The sequence below is a fragment of the Somniosus microcephalus genome, chromosome 30 (assembly GCF_052327205.1).
Source record: "Somniosus microcephalus isolate GS21.2 chromosome 30, FLI_Smic_1.0, whole genome shotgun sequence".
NCBI classification, from domain to species: Eukaryota; Metazoa; Chordata; class Chondrichthyes; order Squaliformes; family Somniosidae; genus Somniosus; species Somniosus microcephalus.
The window spans coordinates 24,600,757-24,612,958 of record NC_141016.1 but is presented as its reverse complement, the minus strand read 5'-3'; the positions used below and the strand labels follow the sequence as shown (position 1 = coordinate 24,612,958).

Sequence of the window (12,202 nt, the reverse complement as noted above, 5' to 3'; positions counted from 1 at the left end):
TAATGATTCGTTTCATGAAATAAAGTGGGAAAAACCCCAGAGCGTTACAAAAGATTCTGACCAACTTGGATATCCCTGTGTTCACTCTTGCTGAGTTTTAGCTGACCTACGTTTGAATTGCAGGTGCTCACGGCATCAGTGGGAGTTACGGGTTGAGCGGAACTTTTGATTTATGTATTTATTTTCACATCCTGCGTCCTGAAGGTGCTGACTCCTGTTGGTGCCGATGGGCTATTCGACTGCAGCGTGTTTCACGGCGAGCCCAAGCCCGGCCTCTCCCAGCGTCCAGCCGGGGATCACAGAATCATAGAAAGTTACAGCACGGAAGGAGGCCATTTCGGCCCATCGTGTCCACGCCGGCCAACAAAGAGCTATCCAGCCTAATCCCACTTCCCAGCTCCTGGTCCGTAGCCCTGCAGGTTAGAGCATCCCAAGTGCACATCCAAGTACTTTTTAAATGTGGTTAGGGTTCCTGCCTCTACCACCCTTTCAGGCAGTGAGTTCCAGACCCCCACCGCCCTCTGGGTGAAGAAATTTCCCCTCAAATCCCCTCTAAACCTTCCACCAATTACTTTAAATCTGTGCCCCCTGGTTTTTGACCCCTCTGCTAAGGGAAATAGGTCCTTTCTATCCACTTTATCTATGCCCCGCATAATTTTATACACCTCAATAAGGTCTCCCCTCAGCCTCCTCTGTTCCAAGGAAAACAGACCCAGCCTATCCAGTCTTTCCTCATAGCTAAGATTCTCTACTCCCAGCAACATCCTTGTAAATCTCCTCTGTACCCTCTCTAGTGCAATCACATCTTTCCTGTAATGTGGTGACCAGAACTGCACGCAGTACTCTAGCTGAGGCCTAACTAGTGTTTTATACAGTTGAAGCATAACCCCCCTGCTCTTGTACTCTATGCCACGGCTAATAAAGGCAAGCATTCCGTATGCCTTCTTAACCACCTTATCTACTTGGCCTGCTACCTTCAGGGATCTGTGGACATGCACTCCAAGGTCCCTTTATTCCTCTACACTACTCAGTGTCCTACCATTTAATTTGTATTCCCTTTCCTTGTTAGCCCTCCCCAAATGCATTACCTCACACTTCTCCGGATTGAATTCCATTTGCCACTGTTCTGCCCACCTGACCAATTTATTGATATCTTCCTGCAGTCTACAGCTTCCTTCTTCAGTATCAACCACACAGCCGATTTTAGTATCATCTGCAAACTTCTTAATCGTACCCCTATATTCAAGTCTAGATCACTGATATATACCACAAAAAGCAAGGGACCTAGTACTGAGCCCTGCGGAACCCCACTGGAAACAGCCTTCCAGTCACAAAAACACCCATCAACCATTACCCTCTGCTTCCTGCCTCCGAGCCAGTTTTGAATCCAACTTGACACTTTGCCCTGGATCCCATGGGCTTTTAACTTCGTGACCAGTCTGGCATGTGGAAGCTTATCAAAAGCCTTGCTAAAGTCCATATACACTACATCAAACGCTCTACCCTCATCTACCCTCCTCAAAAAATTCAATCAAGTTTGCCGGACATGACCTTCCCTTAACAAATCCGTGCTGACTATCCTTGTTAATCCACGTCTTTCTAAATGAAGATTTATCCTGTCCTTCAGAATTCTTTCCAATAATTTTCCCACCACCGAGGTTAGGCTGACTGGCCTGTAATTACTCGGTCTATCCTTTTCTCCCTTTTTAAACAAGGGTACCACATTAGCAGTCCTCCAGTCCTCCGGCACCACACCTGAAGCCAGAGAGGATTGGAAAATGATGGTCAGGACCTCTGCTATTTCCTCTTTTGCTTCGCTTAACAGCCTGGGATACATTTCATCTGGGCCTGGGGATTTATCCACTTTTAAAGCTGCTAAACCCCTTAAGACTTCCTCTTTCACTATGTTTATTTCATCTAATATTTCACACTCCTCCTCCCTGATAGCAATGTCTGCTTCGCCCCTCTCCTTTGTGAAAATAGACGCAAAGTATTCATTAAGAACCTTACCGACATCTCCCGCCTCCACACACAGATTACCCTCATGATCTCTAATAGGTCCTACCCTTTTCTTTAGTTATCCTCTTACTCTTAATATATTTATAAAACATCTTTGGGATCAATGCAATCAGGAATGGCCTTGGCTGATTTCGCACTTCCTGGCTAAGGGGCCCTTCGGTTATTTTTAACCGGGATCCCGCCAACTGAATCAACAAGACCAGGGATCAAACCAGACAGGGCACTTACTCCCCGAGCCCTGCTTTGGGCGGGCACCTTATCCACCCGCAGAATCCTGCAACATCAGGAAAGGGCTGCGATACGAGCAGGCAAGGGCCCCCCCCCTTGTTTTTAACTGCCCACCCAGAGGGAGCTGAATTACCCCCAGACAAGTAGGGTTGAAACGAACCCCCAAGAGTCTGCTACAGCTTCCTGACACCATTTATTTTCTCCAGCTGGCACATGCGGCCGAACGCTCGGTACAACTGTGACAGGATTCGCGGGCAACCAACGTGGAATTCCGATTGAGTTCGTCAACACGCCAGTCGTTCCTGATCACACTCACCATGCTCGTGGTTTCATCAGTAACAATATTTAAGACGTCCGTTACAGAGATGTAGCCAAGTCGCTTCGCGATGGCCAACGCAGTACTGCCATTCTGAAAGTGGATCAGCAACATTGCTTGTTATCAGGATCAACCAGACAGAGAATTAGTGATCAAAACAAGCTCACCTCAACTAGGGCAAAGACCTCATTGCAAGCTGAAACCATTGTAAAAAGAATTTAGATTTTTCTCTCTCCCTTTTTATCTGCCAGTTTTCTCCCCTGGATTCTTTTGGGGGCATTGACTCATTGCTGGAGTATAGTTCCATGGGCTGCAGGCACCCTTCATACCTCACTCGAGTGGTCATCATTCATGGGTGAGCTTTGACTGTGATGTTGCCTGGTTATTCAACTTAGGGAGGTGGCGTCACTGCTGGGCCCAATACTGTCCTCGTCTCACGTCTCCACTCGTGCACATCCCGCAGGAGTTGCTGGAGAGTGATCAGGAGCTGGAATCCTGGGCTATCTTTGCTTGCTTAATCCAGGAACGCTGAGGTTAATTGTACTGCCACTTGGCAAAGACCAGCTAACTGAGCACAGTCTTGATTGGCACCCCATCCACCACCTTAAACATTCACTCCCTCCACCACCGGCGTACCGTGGCTGCAGTGTGTACCATCTACAAGATGCACTGCAGCAACTCGCCAAGGCTTCTTCGACAGCACCTCCCAAACCCGCGACCTCTTCCACCTAGAAGGACAAGGGCAGCAGGTGCATGGGAATACCACCACCTCCAAGTTCCCCTCCAAGTCACACACCATCCTGTCTTAGAAGTTTATCGGCCGATCCTTCATCGTCACTGGGTCAAAATCGTGGGACTCCCTCCCTAACAGCACTGTGGGAGCACCTTCACTGCACGGACTGCAGCGATTCAAGAAGGCGGCTCACCACCACCTTCTCGAGGGCAAGTAGGGATGGGCAATAAATGCTGGTCTTGCCAGCGACGCTCACATCCCATAAACGAATAAAAAGTCAAGGGACTAATGCCTTCTGGCCTTTGCTGCTCACCTGCTCATTACCATAACCAGCTGAGGTGTCAGGAAAGCACATAATATAGAATTGATTTTAAACATTTCTTGTTGCTGTCTGTTTTTATCCAAGATCTGGAATATTTTTGTTTAAGCATTGAGTGGCTGTAGGACTGGCTGGGAGGAGTTACTAAACTCCGACAATGTGCGGGGGTTGAATTAACAGTCACAGATAGTCATCTCCCAGGGTCATTCAGCTACCTTATGTGTGTTAACTCAGCTCCCTCCCTCATGCAGGCGCATTCCAACTAGCTGCCCAGTGTTGTCACTGTTGCTCTGTGTAAATAACACAAAAAATGGAAAGATTTCTGGTTTCGTAACGCACCGAGTTGATTTCATTTGGAGAGGCGCCGTGCTTTAAGAGGAGGTTAACAATGTCCGTGTGACCTTGCTGTGCAGCCTGGTGCAGAGGTGTGTAGCCAATCTACGGAGAGAGACGGAGTAAATAAACACAAGTGTACATTATACATGGAACTGTCATAAGAACATAAGAAATAAGAGCAGGAGTAGGCCAAACGGCCCTTCGAGCCTGCTCCGCCATTCAATAAGATCATGGCTGATCATCGACCTCAACTCCACTTTCCCGCCCGATCTCCATATCCCTTGATTCCCCCGAGAGTCCAAAAATCTATCGATCTCAGCCTTGAATACACTCAAAGACTCAGCATTCACAGCCCTCTGGGGCAGAGAATTCCAAAGATTCACAACCCTCTGAGAGAAGAAATTCCTCCTCATCTCAGTCTTAAATGGCCGACCCCTTATCCTGAGACTATGTCCCCTAGTTCTAGACACTCCTGCCTCTCAGCATCTACCCTGTCAATCCCCTTCAGAATCTTGTATGTTTCAATGAGATCACCTCTCATTCTTCTAAACTCCAGAGAGTATAGGCCCATTCTACACAATCACCCATCATAGGACAGCCCTCTCATCCCAGGAATCAATTTAGTGAACCTTTGTTGCACCGCCTCCATCTGATCCTGGCTCCTACTGTGACTTTCTTCCTTGTATTTTCCATCTACAGGAAACTTTCGATTTACCGGCACCTAAATAACCGGAAATCTCGGTTAACCGGCAAAATTCAGGAGTAGGTTCAGGTAACTTTTATTACTTTTTTTACTCCATTTGTTGCTGTGCAAGGGTGTGGCTGCAGCTGTTGCTAAGCTACAGAGACGCTTGCAACTTGTGCCCATTGTTCTGAAGCTGTTGCTAAGGGTTTATTGCTTTATACGGAGCTCTCAGCTCCGTATCTTTTACTATAGCGTTCGGTTATCCGGAATTTTTGATGAACCGGCACCACGTCGGTCCCGTCCGTGCCGGATAAAAAAAAGTTTCCTGTAGATCCTTTTCCCTGACACCTTAAACTCTCACTGAGAAGGTGGGCAATGGTGTGCCAATGCCATCTGCTGGTGGATGGTGCACCTCAGCATTGCAAAGTGGCCTTCCCGCCCGATCCATTCCCCCCACACCGAGAGTGAGCCAGCGAGCTCTAGATAGATCAGGCATTGACTATGTCGAGCCTCGCATCCATGGTGACTCGGTGCCTTTGCATCAGGGAGCGCATCTGCTGTGAACATTTCTCCTTCCAAAAAAAATGTATTTGAACAATCGAGCGGAGGAGAAATCAGAAGAGATGCCACACAAGCCAATTTGGCGGAGTTTGAGTGTATCCCCGTGAGTGGGCTGTCCCTGAAGCCGAACCTGCTCCAAAATGATGCAGTGTCACTGCCCCCTTTAAGCCTGCTATCTGTTGCAGTTGTACTTAACACGGGAGGCTCAGCGTTATCCACAGCGCTGAAGGCTGACCTCAATTTGAATCCCTTTGCCCACTAATATTCATCTTCAAAATCCCTCCACCCTCAGAGGCGGATTTGTACCAACCTGAAGCAGGCTGTCTCGCCTTTCCTCGCCTGATCACCTTAGAGATGCTTCCTAGAGTTGGACTCGCCCAATCAGAGGGGAGTGCTGCCGGAACACAGCAGGAAATGACAGGACTGGGCTGCATTCTGAAGGCAGATTCTGTCATCCTTTAAACAGTAGAATTCCATTGAAATTCCAACACAGAAACAGGCCATTTGTCCCAACCTGTCCGTGTTGGTGTTTATCCTCCACTCGGGCAGTATTCCTAACCCCATGCGCCCGCCCGCTTCCCAAATCTCTTCATCCCACTTTCCTTCCACCACCTGTCTAACCTATTCTTACATGGTGACATGGCCTCTGCTTCAGTCTCGAGCTCTGGTTGTGCGTTCCACAGCCTCACGACCCACTGTGTGGAAAAGCATGCTTCTGCTCTCTGCCCTCGATCTCTTACATTTAATCTCATGTCTATGTCCCCCTCATTCTAGACCGCTCAACCGCTGGGAACAGTCTGTTTCTATCTACTCCGTTCCATTCCTTCATAAATGTAAACACCTCTATCCAATCTCACCTTAACCAAAACAACAACAGGAAATGCTGGAAAAACTCAGCAGGCCAGGCAACATCCGTGGAGAGAGAAACAGAGTCAATGTTTCGGGTCGAAACCCTTTGTCAAGACTTCGGTTTGGCCCGAAACGTTAACTCTGTTTCTCTCTCCACGGATGCTGCCCTGGCCTGCTGAGTTTTTCCAGCATTTTCTGTTGTTATTTCGGATTTCCAGCATCTGCAGTATTTTGCTATCTCACCTTAACCACCTCTGTTCTAAAGAAAACAGACCCAATTCTTCAAGTCTTTCCCTGTATTTGTATTTCCTCATACCAGTTGGTGCTACAGTAAAATGCCGTTTCTTTCCCCGCTTTCAGCTAACTCAAGACCAGCACTAAATATACTGCTTTCCCCAGAAACATGGGGCTTGCTATTAACCCCCCCATGATGGGTCGAAGGAAGTTGGGGGGGGTTAAACCCTGTAAAACGTGAACCCAACACGACACGGACGTGCCTGCTGCCATTTTTACGCCGGCAGTTTGCGTGGATTGCGAGTGTCCCGTCTTGTAGGTGGGATCCCGATTTAAATTTAACCGCTGCCACGCAGGTTTCCCAGGGCTCGGGAAACCCGGCAGAGAAAGGGAGGCGGGAGCTGCTGTCTCCATAGGTTAAATGCCTTTTACAGCACTCCGTGCAGGTCAGGAAGAGCAGGAGTGCTCCCCGCCGGCCCCTCAGGGAAACCTTCGGCCTCCCTCTAGCTCCTGCTACGATCGGTGACCCTTTGCCTCCCCACCCCCCCATCCCCCAAGCCTCGATCTGTAGCCTGCCCACTGCCCGATTGCCGGGGACTGTCCCCAAGGGTCCGCAGCTGTAGCCTCCTGCTGCTGCTGATCTCCCTCCCCTGGCCACCGCCCAGACTGCCCATCTGGTTGGCTGCCAGGCGGGAAACGGCAGAAAAAAAATTACAATGAGGTCCTGCCGTGAAATGTGATAGGACCTCTGTGTCCCTGACCTCGTCGGGTTCCCCGTAAATATCGGGGCCCTGAAATGTGCCTAGGTTTAGATGGTTGTTCAGGGATTTGGAAAGGGGTTGGCCCGGTTGCTATGACACTGCATTTGATTACTCCGTCCATGAATGTGTTATGTGTAAACCAATACAACATTTAATTACGCCTTCTGCCCCAATATTAAAGAGCTGGTCAGAAAGTGGCAGTACCTTTGTTTTGGAATTAACATTGGCGTTGTTCTGAAGTAGAAATTTCACCATGTTTATGTTACCGTAGTGACAGGCCATGTGCAGCGGGGTGTATCCAGTCTGTAATACACAAAACAGTCATTTCTTTTACACAGCATTACTGCAAACATAAGATCATACAAGTCACGCCCAAACACGACTGACCATGGACAATCTGCGGATGACTGCCTGCTTAAAAAAAAAACATTCACACCTCTTTTCGTTTTTGGACTCATTTTTTCTCCTGTGCTTTCTGGTTCCTGGCGATTCCCAACTATGAGTTTGGCAGGACACCTGTTAGCCAAGGCCCTGCCAAATCATTGTGAGGAAGTGTTGAAGAATGGCAGGGAAGACTCAATCTCTTTCCTTCCAGTGCAGAACCAGCCAGTCTCCTGCCCTGACCTTTATAGGACCGTAGGAACAGGAGGAGGTCATTCAGCCCCTCGAGTCTGCTCCACCATTCAATGAGATCATGGCTGATCTGCGATCTAACTCCATATACCCACCTTTGGCCCATATCCCTTAATACCTTTGGTTAACAGAAAGCTATCAATCTCCGACTTAAAGTTAACAATTGATCTTGCATCATTTGCAGTTTGCGGACGAGAGTTCCAAACTTCTACCACCCTTTGTGTGGAGAAGTATTTCCTAATTTCACTCCTGAAAGGTTTGGCTCTAATTTTTAGACTATGGGCTAAAAATTCGCTGGAGGCGCCAAAGCGGCGCAAAGTTCGCCTGGGCGCTGGATTTTGCGCCGCGATCGCCACATTAGCGATCGCCTCAAATTCAGCGTGAGTGCCCCAAGAGGGACACGGAGTGAGGCTCGAGGCGCTCCGCGTCCCTCTTAGGGCGCTGAAACTGAATATCGCAGCGCAACGTGCCGCAGCGCCACACGCTGTGGCACGGCGCGCTGCGGTACTGCAGGCCTTCCTCCCATTGTTAAGGGGGAGGGGCCTGCAGCAACGCGAACCTTGAGCGCGAGTGCCGGCAAAAGAGCCCGGCACCGTGGAGAAGTGCCGGGCTCTCGGGAAACAGCCGGCAATGCCGCGGGGGGGGGCGGATCTGGAGGCCGGGGACAGAGGTGCTGGCAGGCGGCCGCCGAAAAAAGCGGCCACCCCGCACCTTCACCTTAACTTGCGCCTCTGCCGGCGCAGCAAGGCCCCGTGAACCGGGCGCGGGTAGCGAACGGCGCTACAGCGGCGTTCGCTACCAAATATCGCGATCGGGGCGCGAATGGGGCGCTGCGCACACCGATGATGTCATCGGTGGCGGCGCAGCGCAACAGGCTAATGCCACCATTAGCGCCCCCGCTGAATATCGCGGGAGGCGCAGCCAGTGGCGCTACAGCCACTGACTGCCTCTTTAGGCGCTAACAGGTGGCGCTACTGACCCAATTTCTCCCATGTCCCCTAGTCCTAGAATCCCCAACCAGCGGAAATAGTTTCTCTCTATCTACCCTATCTGTTCCTCTTAATATCTTGAAAACTTCGATCAGATCACTGCTTAACCTTCTAAATTCTAGGGAATACAACCCTAATTTGTGTAACCTCTCCTCGTAACTTAACCCTTGAAGTCCAGGTATTATTCTGGTAAACCTACGCTGCACTCCCTCCCAGGCCAATATATCCTTCCTAAGGTGTGGTGCCCAGAACTGCTCACAGTGCTCCAGGTGTGATCAGCTGCCTCATATTCCTCACATTCTTTTGATGCCATTTTATGATGTCAACTGCTTTTCATCAATGTGTGTCAGCTCAAGGAAACACACTGCCAATCAAAAGAGAAAAAAAGGCACATAATAAAACACCCAGAAATGCGTCATGCCCATAGTCTGACACATCCCTCAGAGACAACGGCCCTCTCTACACTGTGAGAAAAACCACGTGAGGAATATTGGGCCCTAAAAGGACCTGCTCCTTATAGGTGAACCCACAATTCCAGGTTCACAAACTGAGAACAAATGGTTAATTTATTTTGCACTTGTCAATTTGAGGAACGTTGATGCTGGGGAATGGGACACTTTCTGTTTCGGGCATCGATTGCCAGCAGCATAGAATAGTACAGCACAGAAGGAGACCATTCGGCCCATCGAGTCTACGCCGACTCTTTCGAAGAGCAATCCAGTTAGTCCCACTCCCCCGGTCTTTCCCCAGATCCCTGCAATTGTTTCTCCTTCAAGTCTTTCTCCAATTCCCTTTTGAATCTGTATCCACTACCTTATCAGGCAGCGCATTCCAAATCCTAACCACTCGTTGCATAAAAAAGATTTTCCTCCTGTCGCCTCTGGTTCTTTGGCCAATCACCTTAAATCTGTGTCCTCTGGTTATTGATGCTTTGGCCATTGGAAACAGTTTCTCTTTATTTACTCTATCGAAGCCCTTCATGATTTTAAACACCTCCATCAAATCGCCTCCTTCTCTGTTCCAAGGAGAACAATCCCAGCTCCTCCAGTCTATCCACATAACTCTAATCCCTCATCCCTGGAACCATTCCAGTAAATCTCTTCTGCACCCTTTCCAAAGCCTTCACGTTCTTCCTAAAGTGCGGGGCCCAGAATTGGACACAATACTCCAGCTGGGGCCGAACTCGTGTTTTATAAAGGTTTAGTATAACTTCCTGGGTTTTTGTACTCTCTGCCTCCATTTATAAAGCTCAGGATCCCATATGCTTTATTAACTGCTTTGTTAACCTGTCCTGCCACCTTCAAAGATTTGTGCACATACACTCCCAGGTCTCTCTATTCTTGCGCCCTCTTTAAAATTGTACCGTTTAACATGTATTGTCTCTCCTCATTCTTCCTACCTCACACTTTTCTGCAATTAATTTCATTTGCCATGCATCCGCCCATTCCACCAGCCTCTCCATGTCCTCTTGAAGTCTATTACTATTTTCCTCAGTGTTTGCTACACTTCAAAATTTCATGTCATCTGCAAATTTTGAAATTGTGTCCTGTGCCCCCATGTCCAAGTCATGAATATAAGAACAGTAAGAAATAGGAGCAGGAGTAGGCCATTCAGCCCTTCGAGCCTGCTCCGCCATTCAATGAGATCATGGCTGATCTTCTGCTTCAACTCCATTCACTGGCCCTATCGCCATATCCCTTGATGCCTTTACTAGTCAGAAATCTATCGACTTCTGTTTTGAATATACCCAATGACTGAGCCTCCACAGCCCTCTGGGGTAGAGAATTCCAAAGATTCACCACCCTCTGTGTGAAGAAATTTCTTCTCATCTCAGTCCTGAATGGCCGACCCTTTATCCTGAGGCTGTGGCCCCTGGTTCTAGACTCCCCAGCCAAGGGAAACATTCTCCCAGCATCCACCCTATCAAGCCCTGTAATAATTTTGTATGCTTCAATGAGATCCCCTCTCATTCTTCTGAATTCAAGAGAATACAGGTCTAGTTTACTCAATCTATTCTCATACGACAGTCCCGCCATCCCAGGAATCAATCTCGTGAACCTTCGTTGCACTCCCTCTATGGCAAGTATATCCTTCCTTAGGTAAGGAGACCAAAATTGTACACAGTACTCCAGGTGTGGTCTCACCAAGGCCCTATATAATTGGAGTAAGACTTCTTTACTCCTGTACTCAAATCCTCTTGTAATGAAGGCCAGCAGACCATCTGCCTTCCTAATGGCTTGCAGCACCTGCACATTCACTTTCAGTGACTCATGTACAAGGACACCCGGTCCCTTTGAGCATCTGCATTCCCCAATCTTTCACCATTTAGGAAATACTCTGCCGTTCTCAGTTTTCTACCAAAGTGGATAACTTCACATTTATCCACATTATATTCGATCTGCCATGTTCTCGCCCACTCACTGAGCCTGTCGAGATCCCCTTAAAGCCTCTTCACATCCTCTTCGCAACTGACACTGCCACCTAGCTTTGTATCATCAGCAAATTTGGAAATGTTACATTTAGTCCCCTCATCCAAATCATTGATATAGATTGTGAACAGCTGGGGCCCAAGCACCGATCCTTGTGGTACCCCACTAGTCACAGCTCTGCCATCCTGAAAAAGACCCGTTTATCCCTACTCGTTTATCCCTACTAGTGCATATCAAAAACAGCAGTGGTCCTCGTACTGAACCCTGGGGAACACCACTGTATACCTCCCTCCAGTCCGAAAAACAGCCATTCACCACAACTCTCCGTTTTCTATCCCTTAGCCAATTTTGTATCCATGCTGCTACTGGCCCCTCTATCCCATGGGCTTCAATTGTGCGAACACGCCTATTATGTGGTACTTTATCAAACACCTTGTGAAAGTCCATATACACAACATCAACTGCACTGCCCTCATCCACCCTCTCTGTTACCTCATCAAGCACTCCAAGGTTAGGCGGCATGGAGTAGATCCAGTGTAATGGTAACTGTGTTCTGCCTCCTCATTCCTTACTTCCTCAGAGCGCTTCCTATTGCCCCAGTGTTTCATTATTCTACTTCCCACCCCAGCCATCCTGTCGCCTCTCTGCGTGGGATTGCCAATTTAGTGCAATTCACACCAAATTAGAGTACATTTAGTTGAAACTGGATTGAGACTGCCCAAACGCATTGGAGCTTGACATCCAACAGATAGATAAGACTTCCAGCCCATCAAAATGAGCTGGATATAAACCCAGGCCCAAGAGGTGAAAGCGCAGTTTGTTAACCAGCACACCCAGAAATGTGATTTTGATTACACATGATGTGAGATCGAAGACAGATATATCTTGTACAGGGAACTTTGTGCTATCCGGCACCGACGGGACCGAGCTGTTGCCGTCCCATCAAAACTGCCGGACAAACCAGCGCTAATGTTGAAATATACGGAGACTTTGAGCTCCGTATCTGGCAACAAACCCAAACAGTTGGCCGTACCTTGCAAGCGTCTCTGTAGCTTAGCAACAGCTTCAGCGAGACCTTGCAGAGCCTGACTGGTGAAAAAAAAGCAACGA

At 48.5% G+C, this 12,202-nt stretch overlaps 1 protein-coding gene across 9 annotated transcripts in view; it reads right to left on the bottom strand.

Moving 5' to 3' along the window:
- LOC147098019 (ankyrin-1-like) overlaps positions 1 to 12,202 on the bottom strand; it is a 378,257-nt gene that overhangs the window by 142,520 nt on the left and 223,535 nt on the right. For all 9 annotated transcript variants that reach the window (XM_085971217.1, XM_085971219.1, XM_085971218.1 and 6 more), the window contains 3 exons: positions 7,246 to 7,344; positions 3,955 to 4,053; positions 2,564 to 2,656 (listed from right to left, as the gene is read on the bottom strand). In XM_085971217.1, the coding sequence (XP_085827343.1) occupies positions 2,564 to 2,656; positions 3,955 to 4,053; positions 7,246 to 7,344 (291 nt within the window). The remainder of the gene's footprint in view (positions 1 to 2,563; positions 2,657 to 3,954; positions 4,054 to 7,245; positions 7,345 to 12,202) is intronic.